Raw genomic sequence first — 19,453 nt, 5'->3', positions numbered from 1 at the left:
GCTGGTATATGGCTGTAATTCCAGGATTCTTGGACAGTCAAGTAAGGAGAACTGTAAGTCCCAGACCAACTTGGGCTACATAGTTAAGTTTAAGGCCAGCCTAAACTGGATAACAGATTTGTCTTAATTAGCCAAATAATTAAAGTGATCAGGTAGAATAATAATAGAGAGAAGATGTTTAGAATCTGCAAAAACACTATAGCAAAGAAAAATTGTTCATTAAATTTATTCTCTTTTCCAAAGCACACATCTAGGTTTTAGCTGTTATCCTTTACTATAGCTAATGGTATGTGACTGATATCTGACTAATAGCATGTAAGTTCAAGTGATATACACATTGCCTTCAAGTATATCCCTAAACACACTTTTATTATCTTCCATGCATTCTCTTAGATTTCCACCAGATGAACTGTTGATTTCCAAAATAACCTACGGACTTCATTTTGAAGATGAAAAAGTGTGCACCTACTTAGCCCATTTATTATCCTTAATGTATGTAAAAAGAAAAAAATAGCCATGACAAGCCATTACAACTTTCAGATTTTACCTTTAGGTCAGATTCAATGAAGGAGCACAGAAAAGAACGGGGCCTGTGCAAGTGCAGAAGGGCCTACAAAGATGAAGTGATGGGCACGTCAGATTGAGAAGGCTGATTGCAAACAACATAAATTTATAGTGGGCTAGGCCTATGTAGTTCTGCATCTTTCTATTCTAAGGTTTCAAAGCATCAGGTTTAGCTGTATCCAACATGGCAACAAAGCTTTGTCTAAAGCAGATTCTGAGAGCAGTACTGAAACGGCTGACAAGAAAAAAAAATATATTCTCTATCATAAATGATTAACAATGCTCAGTAACTGAAATTCTAGCACAGAGTAAGTAAATGACTTAGCATGTGAGAAGTTGATCACAAAGACGGACTACATTCTCTTCTTCAGAGATAGTTACGGAAAGAATTAACTACTTAGATGTGCCTCCTAGACATCATTAGATTCCCTGCATGTGGTTTCATTACTTCAAAGGAAAAAAAAAAGGAGTGAAAAACAAAACTATGACTACCACTACTACTTTCTATCCAGATATATACAATTCTTTTGCTTTAAATATAACTTTTAAAATTCTTTTTATAGTCCTTATTATGTTGTAAAGCCATGTCTTCTCATTTTACACCAAAATTCCTATGTCTGTACCCTGATTCTAACAGGATCAAGTATCCTTCCACACGTATTTCACATCAAAAACTCTATCGACTTTAATATGACATTTATCACCTAGTGTCCAGCCTTAACACACATGGTTTAGATGAAACTAGACTATATTTTGTAATTTTTTACAGTTGTTTCATGTATTTCCAAACCTCTTTGTTGGTCATATTATCCACTTATTTTTATTCTAAATAATAACTTGCACAGCTAGCTCTTTGTAACTACATGCAAAAACTTATATATGTTCACCTACTACACTATATCTTCTTTGATAACGAAATCATAACTCCAAACCTTAGTTAACTCTAATTCTAGTAAGCTCTCATTCTCCTGTCATGAATATTTCTTCAAAATAAGGATAGAAAATAAAAATTTGCTTATATTCTTTCTTCACTCGGTTCCCTTTCTACAATATTTAAATGCACATATTTAGATGGCATTTTATAACTTGCTCCTCTGCCCTCAAGGAGCATTGCACACTGGTCTACCTCTCCTATGTTATATCTTCAGAATACTGAAAATGGATTTTACTTCTCTTTTCTCCAATGCAAACTTACAGAACACCAAATTCATATTAGACAATCAAATCACTGGTGAATAATTTAAATAACTGAATTAATTTCTTTAAAAGTTCAAATTTAGAAAATTTGAATGCTTACTTTTCAAACCACATTTTTTTCAAACATTTTAATCCTCAAAGAAAATGAGATACACTCCAAATGCCTCACTAAAGGCTTTCTGTGACTATTACCATGAATTTTCTGACTAACAGTATAAAAGATAAACTTCAGAGACAAGGCATCTTTAAAAGGAGCTAGTGCCAAAACAATGCTATTTTCCTGATGTGCAACACCTAGCCAATAAAAATATTTGTTACTATAATTCTACATAGATTGTTAGCCATAGAATACCCCTAAAAAACAATTCTCTAATGTTCTTTGAAATACAGTTACTAAAATTAACTTTCAACTTTATTTATACGACTGTCTGTGGCTTTGTGCATACCTAAAAAGCACGAAAAAGACAAAAATATCCCAGAACTGGAAAAGCAGTTATTATGTTTGGTTCAGTTTATTTTCATATTTTTATTTTTAAATCTATCCAAATTAAAGCTCATCATCTCCAAACAAAAGCAGGCAAATTCTTTATATAAAAATGGAAAGAATAAATTCAACATCCTCTATTTAATAGTGAGAAAATGTGTAATGTCCTTCTCTACAGATTACAAAGTTCAGGTTAAACATCTAACCCTTCACTTAGAATTTAAGTGTACCGTGCGTGTTGCCTGAGAAGTAGAGATAGCAACAAAAAACAATTTAAATATATGTTTTCTGATCCCATATTTGCCTGAAATAAGGTAAGCTGGTCTCTATTCAACAGCACAAGCTATCTTTTTGATATAATCTGGCTTCCCCCCCCCCACACACACACAAGGATTTACTACTAATAAGACCGGGTCTAAAAGGTAGTGGTAAAATTTTTAAGAAGCAGGAGAGAATAATCTTTATGAAGGTCACTGGAGGAAAGAGTTATTTCTCATAGGACCCCTGGTAGTTCTTATGGGAGAGTGGTTATAAAAACAGAGGGCCTGGTATCACTCACTCTGCACCTATGGCTTCCTCCTGCATGGGCTCCACCACTGCACCCCACACTACAGAGACAACTACTCTGTTTGGACATTCAATTTTCAAAGTCATGGGCTAAATAAACCTCTTTTTCATCTTGAGCAGTTATCTTTCAGATTCTATTTTTCCACTAGAACACAAATACTACCACAGTTTTAAAATGTCACTTCTAACTGGGTGATGGCAGCACATGCCTATAATCAATCCCAGCACTAGGAAGGCAGAGGCAGGCAGATCTCTGTGAGTTCAAGAACATCCTGGTCTACAGAGCAAGTTCTAGGCCAGTCAGAGCTGTTATGCAGAAAAACCCTGTATGAAAAAAATTTTTAAAAAGTCACATCCAGAACACTGTATCTTGACTGAAACTAATAAACAAAAGACTGAAATTGGATACTAGCTTTGCTGCATCCTACCTGTCAGACTTCACTGAAATTATGTAAACTACCTAAGTCTCAGTTTACTTATTTGTAAAATAATAACACTACCACCAATCATCTAGTCTTTATGACTTCCTCCAATTGTTTATAACTATTAGTTATTAACCTTAATGTTACATGCTCAAAGTCATTCTAACGTAGAAATGGTATGAAGTGATTTTCATGTGTATCATCAGTAAAGAGACTATCATAACAAACTTCTTAGAAATTGAGACAGATCACTTTTGACATCTTTCTTTTTGCTACTATTTTTCACATAGTATATCAGTTATCTAAGTCATGTTGTTCATATACGTAATAATATACCCAATTTATGCAAGGATAGCATAAGGCAATAATAGTTTAAAACTTACATCAAAAATTAGCAATAATTTATTCAGTTTTTTAAATGAGTTTCAATATTTAAAGTGAAATTTACTTTGTAATTGACAAAGTACAGGCACTAACAAATCAAAGTTGGAAAATTTCTAAAGAATAAAAAAACTGTGAGTAAAAGTGCTTATCACGTAAGCCAGAAGACTGGGTTTGATCCCCAGAAACTAGATAAAAAGCCAGATGCCATGGCACTCCTTTACAATCACAGCACCTGATTGTGAGATGGTGGCTGAGACGGGAGAGCCAATCAGCCTGGAGTATGCATCGCAGCAGCTATATGAAGCAAGACCCTACCTCTAAATCAAAGTAGAAGAAGAGAACTGACTCCTGAAAAGCTGCCTTCTGACCTCCACACAAGCACTGAGGCACGCAATGCAGTTTGGGAAATATTTCTAAAGTATTAACTAGTTTCCAAAGTTTTGAAATGCTATGCCAAGAAGTCACATAGAAAACTAAGCTTTGTTTACCTATAGTACCACCATTCCACGTACAGAAAATTCAATCAAGACCCCAAAATTTGCCCTTCCAGTCACTAAAAGGAATGTTGAAACAGTTTTAAAACATTTATAGCAGAAAAGCCTGGTTATTCAAACAGTAAGACCGATTATTGGCTTGTGGAGGCATGTGGGAGAGGGAGAGACAAGAATGCAAGCAGCTTTCCAAAAACTCACTTTCCTTGGATCCTCACATTCCTTTCTGTTTTCAAAGCCAAAATTTCAGATTCACCTTTTCTATCCATCTTTATATTAGGCTGGATTATAAGAAGTAAAACTAAGCACTCAGTGAAGTTGAGAGTCATCTGCTAGGATACAAAAACTTAAAATTTTCAACATGTTTTACTCATAATGGATATTGTTGAACCATGCTAATAAGAAAAAATACAGGGTCTAGAGATATACTCAAAGCATTGGCTAATCTTGCAAAAGACTTAGGTTTGATTCCCAGCACCCAGATGGTGGCTCATGATTGTCTGTAATCCAACTTTATTAAAGAATCGGAGAAATTCTTCTGCTTCTGGATATATTAAAGATCATTAATCTGTAATGCTTGCAAGAACTTGAAATGGGGAAAAAGAATATCATAACAAACATTCCATAATTCATATAATCAATTATTTCTAATAACAGTAAACAATGAAATTACTGAATAGAAAAAGTACCATAGTATAAGCTAAAATGTAGTAATTTTTTTAAAAAGAGGACATAAGGATAAAGGCATGCCCGCATGCCACCAACTTACCAATTCAATTCCCTGTGGGAAAGGCGTGTCATCCCAGTCCTGCTGTGGGAATCTCTGAATTATTTTCCCCAGACCTCCTCCTGGCCCTGTTGATAAAATCAAAATGAATCACTTATAAGATAGTATAAAATCCTGAATGAATACTCATTATACTACTATTTATTTCCAAAAAAAAAAATTGAACAGATAGAGTAAACATTCCTTAAGTTTTAAGCAACAAAGACACGTGCTTCTAAAATAGCAGACATTTCCTACCCTAGCAGGAACTGACAGAGATTCACCAACACAGGAAAAGCTAAGAAAAGTTGAGAGGCCACATCACGGCAGTGACAGCCATCCATATCCCAATAAAGAAAGTAATTTTAACTGGCAAGTGAAATGGTATTGTTAGCACCAAATCTCAAGTATAGGTTATAAGTACTGTTATATGCTCATTTTTAAGGCTAGCCTGAGACTTTACCATCATTTAGGCAGAGTTCTCAGTATCAGTACTACTGACATCGTGGGCTAGGTGATTCTTAAATGTGTTAGGTGTTAAGTGAGGGGAATGCTACCTTGAGCACTTGTGGTATGTTTGTCAGCATCCTCAGTGTCAACTCATTGGAACACAACACTTACCATCTCCTTAGGGAAGTTATTATAACCAAGAATGAAATGTTTCCAAACATTGTCAAATATCCCAGGACTGAAAAATCACAGATCTATACAATAGATCAGATGTTATAAAACTAGCCTGTGACAAAGAATGGATCAATTTAAAACTGAACTTTAGGAATATAATCTGTAAGAAAAATGGAGATATAAAATACATGCTAGATCTAAGTTGCTTTATACATTCTCTTCCCCAGCTCCTGAGTGATTGAACTGGTTGCCTCTCACGTGCTAGTCAAGTACTATCCCACTAAGCCATTCCCCTAAGCCCTGCTTTTTGCTATAGCTCTGGTTCAATACCCAGGATTGAAGAGGCAATTAATTAAGTGGTTAATTAATACTAGTTTGTTTTAATAATGTCCAATTTGAAAGAGAAAAGTTCCTTCTTGTTAGAGTGTGACTTTTGAAATCTCTCCAGAAGCAACAAACTATTTACTGATTTCACAATATATAGTGTTTCAATAACATGATGGCTTAGATCGAAATGTTGACACATTTATAAATGCACATCAAAATGTAATTTATGAGTGGTAAGACTTCTTATTTGAAGACAGAAATTTGGTTAGGAAGTATAAAAAATGATCTTTTATTCTAAACAAAATGTACAAAGAAGCCAGGTGTAGTAGTAACTGCCTATAATCACAGCATGTCTGAAGCTGAGGCAGGAGGATTACAAATTCAGGGTCAACTAGAGCTATACAAGGAAACTTACCCCTCCACAAAAAAGAAAGCAATAAAGTTTTGGTTTTCAAATAACAAATAGGTAAATTGCTGTTACTGACACTTTGAGGAATTTAATGAGGCACCTATAAAAGCTAAACAAATATTTTTTAATTTCTGTTTGATTTTGTGGGTTATTCTGAATATTTAAACTGACTTCCCAAGTTTATATTTAAGTTGTAATAACCACCATATGGTAGCACTGATTGTGTTGGAAAACCTGAGACGACATTTTTCATAGAGAAGACTGACAGATTTCTATATTATATCCACAAAAGAGTGGGTCATGTCAGTTAAAGTAAATGCAGAAGTACTTCCTACTTGTACTACCTATTAAATGAATCAAGGATGACAAGAAAGAGAAAGGCAGAAAATCCTCAACAGAAAACTAACCACTCAGTGAAACAGTGCTTAGCAGACAAATACTGTATCCAGATAAAATGGAAAAGAGAAGAAGCTGACATTTATCCAGGCCTTTGTGCTTTCCTTTCCAACTCCTACTCTCCCACCCTATCAAAAATTCAAGAACTATGATTACCAAAAGGAATCTGTATGCCCTTTAAAGGAATCGGGGGAAGAAGAGCTAGAGAGGATAACAGAGTGATTGAAACAGTCTTCTATGAAAAGATTATGAATGTATACTAGACAAATTACCTAAAACAAAAGTAGAAAAGGTGACATAACGTAACCTCAGTCAGACTGTTTTCTTTCTCTTATGTTGGGTGAAGCTCTTTCATTTGGGTCCCGGTAGAGCTGTAGGTATATGTAGGCTAGCCACAAAGATTACTAAATAGTCCTCAACCCTTGGCAAAGTAGCCATTCTGGCCTTAACAGATGATCTTAAAGGTGCCAAACACTCTATACAGCTACCAAATACTAAATTATGGAGATGCTAGTGTCTGTGAGGAAGATAAACATCTTCAAAGAACTGAACAGAGAGTAGGGATTAAGTGGGTTGAGAAACTAATACTCTGCTCCATAAAAATGTATTTGGTATTCATTTTTTTAACAGTTGATAATATAACTGACTGCATTCTATATGCTTAGAATGCATATGTATTGTTTGGTTACAAAATCTTATACCTTGAAAACGCTATTCCAAAACATAATTTATTAAAACATAAACGAACTTCCTCTGTGATACAATTATCTAAACAAATCAGTGGTTGTCTATAGGATACCTATTATATCCATCTAGCCATAACTATGAAGGGAAGTAGTTGTGTTCGAAAGGACAAGTTTATACCATTCAGCTCTCAGTCTGCATAATCACTAACACATTACTATGGTTACTGTCTCACTTTACTAGAATGATGAAATAATTTAAGTGACTTTGCTCAGATACTACCCATAGTTTCTGGCATATATTAGGTACTTAAGATATTTGTTGAATACAATAGTAGATATATAAGGGTACCTTTAACCAGTCAAGAAATTTATGACTAAAATTACCTGGATATAAACAATATTTTAGACAATCAGATTCTTCTTCTAGAAAATTTGGGGAAAAAAACACATCGAAGAAAATGTGTAGCTAAAAAGATATATTAAGAGTTCCTCATTAGCCGGGTAGTGGTGGTGCATGCCTTTAATACCAGCACTTGGGAGGCAGAAGCAGGCAGATTTCTGTGAGTTCAAGGCCAGCGTGGTCTACAAGAGCTAGTTGCAGGACACGCTCCAAAGCCACAGAGAAACCCTGTCTGGAAAAAGAAGAAAAAAGAAGAAAGGAGGAGGAAGGAAGGGAGGGAGGGAGGGAGGGAAGGAGGGAGGGAGGGAGGGAAGGGAGGGAGGGAGAGAGGGAAGGGAGGGAATGAAGGAGGAGGAGGAGGGAGGGAGGGAGGGAGGGAGGGAGGGAGGAAGGAAGGAAGGAAGGAAGGAAGGAAGGAAGGAAGGAAGGAAGGAAGGAGAAGAAGAGGAGGAGGAGAAGGAGGGAGGGGGAGGAGGAGAGGGAGGGGGAAGAGAAGGGGACGAGGAGGGGGAGGGAAGGGGAAGAAGGGGAAGGGAAAGAAGAGGAGGAGGAAGAAGGAGAAGAAGAGGAGGAGGAGAAGAGAAAGAAGGGGAAGGGGGAGAAGGGGGAGAAGGGGAAGGGGAAGAAGAGGAGGAGGAAGAGGAGGAGGAAGAGGAGGAAAAGGAGGAGGAAGAGGAGGAAAAGGAGGAGGAGGAGAAGAAGCAGGAGGAGGAGGAGAAGGAAGAAGAAGAGGAAGAGGAAGAGGAAGAGGAAGAGGAAGAGGAAGAGGAAGAAGAAGAAGAAGAAGAAGAAGAAGAAGAAGAAGAAGAAGAAGAAGAGAGAAAGAAAGAAAGAAAGAAAGACAGAAAGAAAGGAAGGAAGGAAAGAAAGAGTTCCTAATTAAAGGAAGTGGGAAGACAGGAGAAGCCGGTGAGAAAGTAATGAGTGGAAATGATATAAACACAGTCCTCATATACAAAATTCTCAAAATTTTTTAAAAATTAAATCAAAAAAAGATTTGGGCTAGGTGTGATGGAACGCACCTTTAATCCCTATTACTGGAGGCAGAGGCAAGCAGATTTTTCTAAACTCAAAACCAGCCCAGCTAAAGCTATACAACAAGCCTGTTTTTGCTATTTAAATAACAACAATAAAATTTGTTCAATAAATCTCATGTATGAGCTGATGATATAACTCAGACGAGCACCTGTTTAATATGTACAAGTCCCATGCTTCAATCTCCACCACTAAAAAAAAAAGACCTCAGGCAACCACAGGAGTTTACATGTTCAAGTAAAGGCACAGAGCAGAATGAGAAGTATTGTCAACCGACAGAGATTTCTCAAAGGAGCATTACAGACATATAGAAAGAAAACAAATGCCATCAAAGACTTGCATAGCTCTCCAGGTTCTATCTCCACTACATTCTGAAAGCACTATGGCATCTTACAGCAAAGAGCTAAGCTATACTTAAAATGCTTCTCCATTACTTAACATAGTATGGGTCTATATTTTGTCAATGGAATACAAACTAAACCACACAGTAAGAGGCACTTTTCGAGATCAAACTGCCTCAAACTGTTACTCTGGAAACAATTACATAAAATGATGATCTATTTTTAAAAATCTTTAAAAGAAAGGTTAACAACACATGGTAACTTTGTTCAAATATCTGAAGAGTTGTTGCATTGAAAAAGATAGATTAGGGAAGACCCAAGGCAAAAGGAGGCATTGAGCCAATACAAAGAAAGGACAAATAAAGTTCAAATGTCCAGCACCCATGTAAAAATCCAAGTGTGGCAGTGCATGCCTGTAATCCTGGCACTAGGGAGATAAAGACAGGGGGCATACCTGGTCTTCCTGGCTAACCTTAATTAGTAACATTCAAGTTGAGTGAGAGACCTAGCACATAACAAAAAATATATGGCAAAGGATAATTGAGAAAGATTTGGGATGTCAACCTCTGGCCTCCACATGTATGTGTGCATACTTGTGTACATGCAAGCACACACATATGCACCCCACACACAACAAAATGAAATGCCACCAAAAGCAATTACCATAACTGGAGTTGCAGTAAAGACCATCAGCTTTGGATGCTGGAGCAATGACTTAGTGCTTAAGGAGCACTCGTTCCTCTTATAGAAGGCTTAAGTTCAGTTCCCAGTACACACATGGCAGTTCGTAACCACCCGTTAACTCCAGTTCGAGGATTGAGTGCCTTCTGGTCTCCACAAGCACCAGGCCACACATAGTACACATGCATATATAAAAGAAAGGCAAGCAGTCATACATATAAAACAAAATAAATATATCTTTTTAAAAAACTAAGCTAGCAAGTTTTATGGTTTAAAAAAGAATCAGCAGATTCAATGGAAAGAAGACAAATGTGGAAAATAGAATATAATAATTCCCTTTTTCAAGACCTTTTGTGATGTGCAAAGGAAAGAAGGAAATAGCAAGCTCTATACGCTACCTCTGAGAGGGACAGAGGCAAAAGAAGAGAGGCAGAAAACCCTTATCAATCTCTGGCTTCTGTGCACACACGGGCAAGTGCACCTCATAAACATGTGCACAAATGCATATATCATACACACCAAAAAATTAAATATACAAATAAGTAAATAATCAAGTTTAAGTAAAGATAGAACACAAATTAACTGGAAGACTGGATGCAATAAAGGTAACAACTTGTTCCATCCAAAACAATGATTCAATGAATTCCTAATCAAACTTTCAGTGGGAATCAGGAGACACAGTTCAGTGGTTGAGTGCTTGTCTAGAATATGCAAGGACCTGGATTCAATCACCAGCACCACAAGATAAATAAATTGATTAATTAAAATTAAAAATATATGATTTTTTAAAAGAAATTAAGAAGTTCATTCTAGCATTTTTATGAAATTCCAATAGGTTTAAGTAGTCAAAAATATTTTTAAAAACTAAATCAGGACCATCTAACTACAAGACCTACTATAAAGATTTTACAGTAAAGATAATGTGGTACTGAAAGACAGATATGTATTCATATGCATAAAAAATTAGAAAAAGAGCCTGTGGCAGAGGTTCTTATCTATTCATGCTGGCAGTGGCCCCTTCTTGGTGATCATGTGAAGCCAGAATCTGAAATTTGGCAACCTGAGCAGAACCCACATCTACTGCCTCTAATCACAAACTCTTACTTGGGGAACTCTTACTAGCCTGTGATGGTTAGTTTTAATTGTCAACTTGACACAACCTAGAATCAGAAAGCTTCCATGTGGGTATGCCTATCGGGTTGTTTTGATTGCCTGAAGTGATGTGGGAAGACCAACCCTAATTGCTGGCAGCACCTTCTGGGTAATAGCCCAGATAAATGAGAATGAAAAAAAGAAAAGTTTTTGCTATCTCTTTTTTCTTTTAAGATTTTTGTGTATGTACTGGCATGCATAGCATGCATGTGCAGGTGCTTGTGGAGTCCAGAAGAGGGTATTAGATCCCCTGGAGCTGGAGTTACAGGCAACTGTAAACCAAGACATGGGTATGGAATCCAAACTTTTAAAGAATAACAAGCACTTTTGATGACCGAGGCATCTCTAGCTCCAAGATTCTTGTTTCTTATTGCTTAGCCTTTACTCTCACTGGAGTATTCATCTACCTTGTTCCCTGCCACTGCTGATTCCTCTGATGACATTAGAACCAACAACTTCTTCAAGCTCCCAGCATGGACTAAAGACAGCATCTCTCCAAAAATCCTTCAGACCTTCATCACCAGATTGGGACTACTGAGACACCCAGCCTCAGAAATTGAGTAACTACTGGATTCTCAGACTATCTGATGTGAGACTCTGATTGTATAGTATAAGCCAATCTAATAATTTAAATATATATTCAATCACTTCTATTCCTCTAAAGAATCCCAACTAATACACAGCCTTCACATAAATTTGTAAGCAGAATTTAAATGTGTTGTGCACACTAAAGAGCTGCATTTCCTAAGGAAGTGGGTGCAGTAGGGAAGGTAAACTTCCTTGTTCTTCATAAATCGAAGTAAGAAAATATTGAGGAAAAAAGATACTGAAAAGAAATAACAAAGTGAGGAACGAGATTTAGAAATTGATAATTAAGACATAATTAAACAAAGCATTTTGTTGTCCTCAAATAATGAGATAACCAAGATAATGAATCAAACAAATATTTTAAAAAGAAGACATTCCACTGAAACCCTACGTGATGGTAACAGAAAGTAACCAATAGGTGGTGACAGATTGTTCAGATGCCACCAAGCTAAATTTTCACCTTGTTATTCTAATGAAAAGAGAGCTAATGTATTCATCAAATTACAAAAGCCAAACACTGCCATTTGATACTGCAATGGAAGACTGAAATAAATCCTGATTCAGCTCAGTCATATATTCCTGGCCACTCTTTGCTTATGAACTAGGTTAAAGGGGAGGTGCCAGTACAAAGTTGAAATAATTTCAACTGCATGCCCAAAACACTGCTGAGCACGAAGATAATATGAATGAAAACATGAAACAGGAGATCAAAGAAAGAATAGAAAGGACATAAAAGAACTTAAGAAGAGCATTAAAAAGCTCAAAGGCAGGAAGCAGTCAGATGGTAATCAGGAGTTGAGGATGGCTCTTTTCCAGGTGGCTTTCCTGAGGGAGAATCCTGGTAATGTTCTTGGAGGAATGCCTGGAATGGGAGGGGGCATGCCTCTAATGGCAAGAATGCCTGGCCTCAATGAAATTCTTACTGATCTACTGATCTAGAAGTTTTTGTAGCCATGGATCCAGAAGTTACGGTAGCTCTCTTCGCTCCAAATGTGTTCCTGGGATTAAAAATAAAAAAAATAAAAGTAAAAACTCCTGACAAAAGCTATTTCAGGAAGAAAAGATTGCTTTAGCTCACAGTTCCAGGTTACAAGTCTATCACAGCAGGGGAGTCATCTTCAGGGAGCTGGTCACATTGTATCCATCATCAGAAACAGAGAACAAGTAATGCACACATGCTCATGCTCAGTTCTTTTTTCACTCCTTATAAAATTCAGGATTCACAGCATTGAGAATGTTTCCACCCACACTGGGTAGGTTTTCCCACCTCAAGATAATTCCCTAGAGACAAGCCTACTAACCAACCTGACAGACAATCCCTCATTGAGACCCTCTTCATGTAATCAGGATTGGTGGCTTACCTGATAAGCCATCCTGTTAGCCTGACTGCTGTGAAATATTATTTTGAGATGTGTTACATTCATTTACACTGTGAAATATGTCTAATAAATATGCAAAGATGTGTTGTATTCTTTTTTTTACTTTTATCGAGCTCTACATTTTTCTCTGCTCCCCTCCCTGCTCTTCCCTCTCCTTCAACCCTCCCCCAAAGTCCCCATGCTCTCAATTTACTTATGATATCCTTTTATACATCCCATGTAGATTACATCTATATATGTCTCTCTTAGTGTCTAAGTTCTCTGGGATTGTGATTTGTAGGCTGGTTTTCTTTGGTTTATGTGTAAAAACCACTTATGAGTGAGTAATGTCATATTTGTCTCTGGGTCTGGGTTACCACACTCAAAATGATGTTTTCTAGCTTCATACATTTGCCTGCAAAATTCAAGATGTCGGGTTTATTTTTCTGCTGTGTAGTACTCCATTGTGTAAATGTACCACATTTTCCTTATCCATTCTTCAATGAAGGGGCTGGTTTCCCCTTGATTATTTATTAATAATATAGGTTATTTCCAGGTTCTGGCTATGACAAACAATGCTGCTATGAACATAGTGGAGCACATGTCCTTGTGGCATGATTGAGCATCCTTTGGATATATACCCAAAAGTGGTATTACTAAGTCTTGAGGAAGGTTGTTTCCTAATTTTCTGAGAAACCGCCACACTGACATCAAAGGGGCTGTACCAGCTTGCATTCCCACCAGCAATGCAGAAGTGTTCCCTTTTCCCCACAACCTCTCCAGCATAAGATGTCATCAGTGTTTTTGATCTTGGCCATTCTTACAGGTATAAGATAGAATCTCAGAATTGTTTTGATTTGCATTTCTCTGATGACTAAGGATGTTGAACATTTCCTTAAGTATCTTTCAACCATTTTAGATTCCTCTGTTGAGAGTTCTCTGTTTAGGTCTGTATTCCATTTTCTTTTTATTGGATTATTTGGTCTTTTGATGACCAACCTGAGTTCTTTGTTTATTTTGGAGATCAGACCTCTGTCTGATGTGTGGTTAGTGAAGATCTTTCCCCATTCTGTAGGCTGCCAATTTGTCTTGTTGACTGTGTCCTTTGCTTTACAGAAGCTTTTCAGTTCCAGGAGGTCCCATTTGTTACTTGTTTCTCTCAGTGTCTGTGCTACTGGGGTTATATTTATGAAGTAGTCTCCTCTGCCAGTATGTACAAGTGTAGTTACCACTTTTTCTTCTATAAGGTTCAGTGTGTCTGGCTTTATGTTGAGGTCTTTGATCCATTTGGACTTGAATTTTGTACATGGTGATAGATATGTGTGTATTTTCATTCTTCTACATGTTGACATCCAGTTATACCAGTGTCGTTTGTTCAATATGCATTCTTTTTTTTCCATTTGATATTTTTTGCTTCTTTGTCAAAATTCAGGTGTTCGAAAATGTGTAGATTAGTATCTGGGCCTTCTATTTGGTTCCATTGGTCCTCCTGTCTGTTCTTATGCCAATACCAGGCTGTTTTCAATACTGTAGCTCCGTAGTAGAGTCAGGGATTGTGAGGCCTCCAAAAGTTCCTTTATTATGCAGGACTGTTTTGGCTATCCTGGGTTTTTGCTTTTCCATACGAAGTTGAGTATTGTTCTTTCGAGGTCTGTGAAGAATTTTGGTGGAATTTTGATGGGCATTGCACTGAATCTGTAGATTGCTTTTGGTATGATTGCCATTTTTACTGTGTTAATTCTACCAACCCAAGAGCATGGGAGATCTTTCCACTTTCTGGTGTCTTCTTCAATTCCGTTCTTCAAAGATTTAAAGTTCTTGTCATACAAGTCCTCCACTTGCTTGGTTAGAGTTATGCTGTGATATTTTATAGTATTTATGGCTATTATAAAGGGTGATGTTTCTCTGGTTTCTTTCCTAGCCCTTTTATCATCTGTGTACAGAAGGGATACTGACTTTTTTTCTTTTTAGTTAATCTTGTATCCTGCTACATTACTGAAAGTGTTTATGAGTTGTAGAAGTTCCTTGGTAGAATTTTTGGGGTGGCTTATATAAACTATCATATCATCAGCTTTTTCTTTTCCAATTTATATCGCCTTGATCTCCTTTTGGTGTTTTATTGCTCTAGCTAGGACCTAAAGGACTATACTGAATAGATATGGAGAGAGTGAACAACCTTGTCTTCTTCCTGATTTCAGTAGGATTGCTGTGAGTTTCTCTCCATTCAGTTTGATGCTGGCTGTTGGCTTGTTGTATATTGCCTTTATTATGTTTAGGTATGTTCCTTGTATCGCTAATCTCTCCAAGACCTTTATCATGAAGGGATGTTGTACTTTGTCAAAAGCTTTTTTGGTATCTAATGAAATAATCGTGTGGTTTTTATTTTTCAGTTTGTTTACATGGTGGATTATGTTGACAGATTTTTGTATGTTGAACCATCCCTGCATCTCTGGGATGAAGCTGACTTGATCATGGTGGATGATGGTTCTGATATGTTCTTGGATTCGATTGGCCATGATTTTATTGGGTATTTTTGCATCAATGTTCATGAGTGAGATTGGTCTGTAATTCTCTTTCTCAGTAATGTCTTTATATGGTTTGAGTATCAGGGTAATTGTAGCCTCATTAAAAAGAGTTTGGCTTGGGGCTGGAGAGATGGCTCAGTGGTTAAGAGCATTGCCTGCTCTTCCAAAGGTCCTGAGTTCAATTCCCAACCACATGGTGGCTCACAACCATCTGTAAAGAGGTCTGGTGCCCTCTTCTGGCCTGCAGATATGCACACAGACAGAATATTGTATACATAATATGTTTTTTAAAAAAAAGAGTTTGGCAATGTTTCTTCTGTTTCTACTGTGTGGAATAATTTGAGGAATATTGGTATTAGTTCTTCTTTGAAAATCTTGTAGAATTCTGAGCTGAAACCATTTGGCCCTGGGCTTTTTTTTTGGTTGTAAGACTTTTGATGACTGTTTCTATTTCTTCAACAGTTATAGGTCTGTTTAATTTGCTTATCTGGACTTGATTTAATTTTGATAAGTGATATTTATCCAGAAAGTTGTCCATTTCCTTTAAGTTTTCCAATTTTGTGTAGTACAGGTTTTTGAAATATGACCTGATGATTCTCTGGATTTCCTCCGTGTCTGTTATGTCCCCCTTTTCATTTTCTGATTTTGTTAACTTGGATATTCTCTCTCTGCCTTTTGGTTAGTTTGGATAAAGGCTTGTCTATTTTGTTGACTTTCTTGAAGAACCAACTCTTTGTCTCATTGATTATTTGTATTCTTTTTTTTTTCTGTTTTGTTGATTTCGGCTCTCAATTTGATTATTTCCTGCTGTCTAATTCTCTTGGGTGATTTGCTTCTTTTTGTTCTAAAGTTTCCAAATGTTCTGTCAATTCACTAGTGTGGGATTTTTTTCCAGCTTCTTTATGTAGGCATTTAGTGCTATGAACTTTCCTTTTAACACTGCTTTCATTGTGTCCCATAAATTTGGATATGTTGTGAGGTCATTTTCACTGAATTTTAGGAAGTCTTTAATTTCTTCCTTGACCCATTGATGATTCAGGTGAGCATTGTTTAGTTCACATAAGTTTGTGGGCTTTCTGGAATTAGTATTGCTGTTGAATTCTGGTACGATACATTGTATTTGTTGAGGTTTGTTTTGTTACAGAGTATGTGGTCAATTTTTGAGAAGGTTCCATGAAGTGCTGAGAAGAAAGTATATTCTTTTATGTTTAGATGGAATTTTCTATAGATATTTGTTAAGTACATTTGAGTCATAACATCCATTAGTTCCCTTATATCTATATTCCTTCTTTGTCGGACTGACTTGTCTAGTGGTAAGAGGGGAGTGTTGAAATCTCCTACTATTAATGTGTGAGGTTTAATGTATGACTTAAGCTTTAGAAGTGTTTCTTTTACATATGAGGGTGCCCTTGTATTTGGGGCATAGATGTTCAGTATTGAGATTTCCTCTTGATGGATTTTTTCCTGTAACTAATATGAAATGTCCTTCTTTGTCTCTTTTGATCGATTTTAGTTTGAAGTCTACTTTGTTAGATATTAGTATAGCTGCACCCACTTGTTTCTTAGGTCCATTTGATTGGGATTTTTTTCCCAACCCCTTACTCTGAGACAATGTCTGTCTTTGAGGTTGAGGTGTGTTTTTTGTATGTAAAAGGATGGATTCTGTTTTCATATCCAATCTGTTAGCCTTTGCCTTTTTATAGGTGAGTTGAGTCCATTTATATTAAGGGATATTAATGACCAGTGATTACTGTCTCTTGTTAGTTTACTTTTCATTGTTGGTGATAGTAATTTGTGCTTTTTTCCCTTCTTTGGGATTCGCTGCTATAAGACCATCAATTGTATGTGTTTTTTTGTTGGAGTAGCCAACTTCCTTTCCTTTGAGAGTTTTCTTTCTAGTATTTTGTATAGGGCTGGATTTGTGACTAGGTATTGGTTAAATCTGGTTTGGTCCTGGAATATCTTGTTTTGTCCTTCTATGGTGCTTTAAAGTTTTGCCAGGTATAGTAGTCTGGGCTGGCATCTGTGGTCTCTTTATGTCTGCATAACGCTTGACCACGACCTTCTGATATTCATTGTCTCCAATAAGAAGTCAGGTGTAATTCTGATAGGTCTACCTTTATGGGTTCTTTTTCCTTTGCAGCTCTTAATATTCTTTCTTTACTTTGTATGTTTAGTGTTTTGATTATTATGTGGCAAGAGGCCTTTTTTTTTTGGATCCAGTCTATTTGGTGTTCTGTAAGCTTCTTGTTTCTTCATGGGCATATCTTTCTTTAGGTTAGGAAAGTTTTTTCTTCTATGATTTTGTTAAATATATTTTCTGTGCTTTTGAGTTGAACTTCTTCTCCTTCTTCTATACCTATTATTCTTAGATTTGGCCTTTTCATGGTATCCCATATTTCCTGGATATTTTGGCTTGTGTTTTCTTTATTGTTTCTATTTAAGTTTTCAAGTCTTGAATAGTTTCTTTCATATGTTTATTGCTTTTTCTTCTTTTTTTTTTAAGGAATTCACTGATGTCTTCCAATTTTTTTGTCTTCTCCATTTCTTAGAGGGAATTTCTCATTTCCTCTTTAATAAGCATTCCAAACATTCTCTTGAAGTAATTTTTTAGGTCATTTTCTTCTGCTTCATCTATATTTGGTTGTTCAAGTCTTGCTGTTGTAGGATCTTTAGATTATACTGGTGTTGTGTTGCTCTTTGTGGTGTTGCATGTGTTCTTACCTTTTCTACTCTCTTTTCCTCTAACAGGTGTAGTTGGGGCTGTCTGAGATTCTGTTGATTAATTTTCTAGGTGCCAGTGAATCCAAAGCTCGGATGATTGTTCCTCGTGGTATGGTTAGTGCCTCGGTTTTAGTTACCCCGTTGATCACTCTGTGTTCCTGTGATTGCTCAGCAGTCCCAGGCTTTGCTCAGCTCCCTTGGGCCTACTTTGGCCTAGGTTACCAGCTTTGACCTGTTCCTGTAAATCCTAGTCTGGAGTCCCTCCTGTAGGGGTCCCTCCCTGGCTTGGAGTTGGTCCTGCAAAGGTCTCTGGCTTAGGTCTACTCTCTAGGAGTTCCCAGACTCAGGTGTGTCCAGACCTGCAGAGGATCTGGCTCAGGCTTACTCCCTCAGAGGTCCCAGACTCACACCTGGACCCCCAGAGATCCCTAGTTCCTGCCTGCTCCCTTGGAGGTCTGAGATTCATGCTCAGACCAGCAGAGGTCTGGGTGAGGCCTAGTTCCTTGGAGGTCCTAGACTCACGCCCAGACCCACAGGGGTCCTGGCTTAGGTCTACTCCCTTGAAGGTCCCAGATTCACACCCGAACCCTCAGCAGTCTCTGGCTCTGCCTCACTTGCTCAGCCGTTACTCCCCGTACCTGTTCTGGTGGAATTCTCTGTCTCAGGTCTGCTCTGGACCAGGTCACTGGCTCAATCCTGGTTTGCCAATATCTGGGGACTGGATCAGCTCTTGCTCCCCCATGGAGCTTGCTTTCTCAGGCCCACTCTGGCCTAGGTAGCTCGTGTTGCATTCTTTTATGTTGTGTTTAACTCTGTGAAGCTGTGTTACTTTGCCTGTCTAAAATACCCGAGTGGTCTAATAAAGAGCTGAACGGTCAATAGCTAGGCAGGAGATGGATAGGCAGGGGTGCCAGACAGAATAAATAGGAGAAGAGAAGGAGTGTGAAAAGAAGAAGGGAGGAGAGAAAGAGAAAAGGACACCAGGGGCCAGCCACCCAGTCAGACATGGAGTAAGAAGTAAAGACCAGTATATAGAATAGAGTAAGCTAAAAACCCAGAGGCAAAAGGTAGATGGAATAATTGAAAAATACCTAGCTAGAAACAAGCTAAGCTATAGCTGGGCATTCATAAGCAAGAATAGGCCTCCATGTATTTATTTGGGAGCTGGGTGGTGGGCCCCCAAAGAGTAAAATAACCAACTACACCTGCCTTTTTATTTTACTTTTTATTTCAATAAAATTACTAAGACTATGTTTTTTTATCAGTGTCTGCATAACCAGTCAGAGTTCCAGGTTTTTTTTTTTTTTTTTTTTTTTTTCCGAGACAGGGTTT

At 37.3% G+C, this 19,453-nt stretch overlaps 1 protein-coding gene across 4 annotated transcripts in view; it reads right to left on the bottom strand.

Annotated features, from left to right (window-relative positions):
* The window catches only part of Sbf2 (SET binding factor 2), a 371,745-nt gene that overhangs the window by 282,581 nt on the left and 69,711 nt on the right, over positions 1-19,453 (bottom strand). For all 4 annotated transcript variants that reach the window (XM_050163377.1, XM_050163379.1, XM_050163381.1 and 1 more), the window contains exon 2: positions 4,879-4,964. In XM_050163377.1, the coding sequence (XP_050019334.1) occupies positions 4,879-4,964 (86 nt within the window). The remainder of the gene's footprint in view (positions 1-4,878; positions 4,965-19,453) is intronic.

This window comes from Alexandromys fortis, unplaced genomic scaffold (assembly GCF_014885135.2).
Source record: "Alexandromys fortis isolate MF-2015 unplaced genomic scaffold, M_Fortis_MF-2015_v1.1 scaffold_129, whole genome shotgun sequence".
Classification (NCBI taxonomy): Eukaryota; Metazoa; Chordata; class Mammalia; order Rodentia; family Cricetidae; genus Alexandromys; species Alexandromys fortis.
The sequence above is the reverse complement of the archived record's forward strand: the minus strand, read 5'-3'. Positions and strand labels throughout refer to the sequence as shown.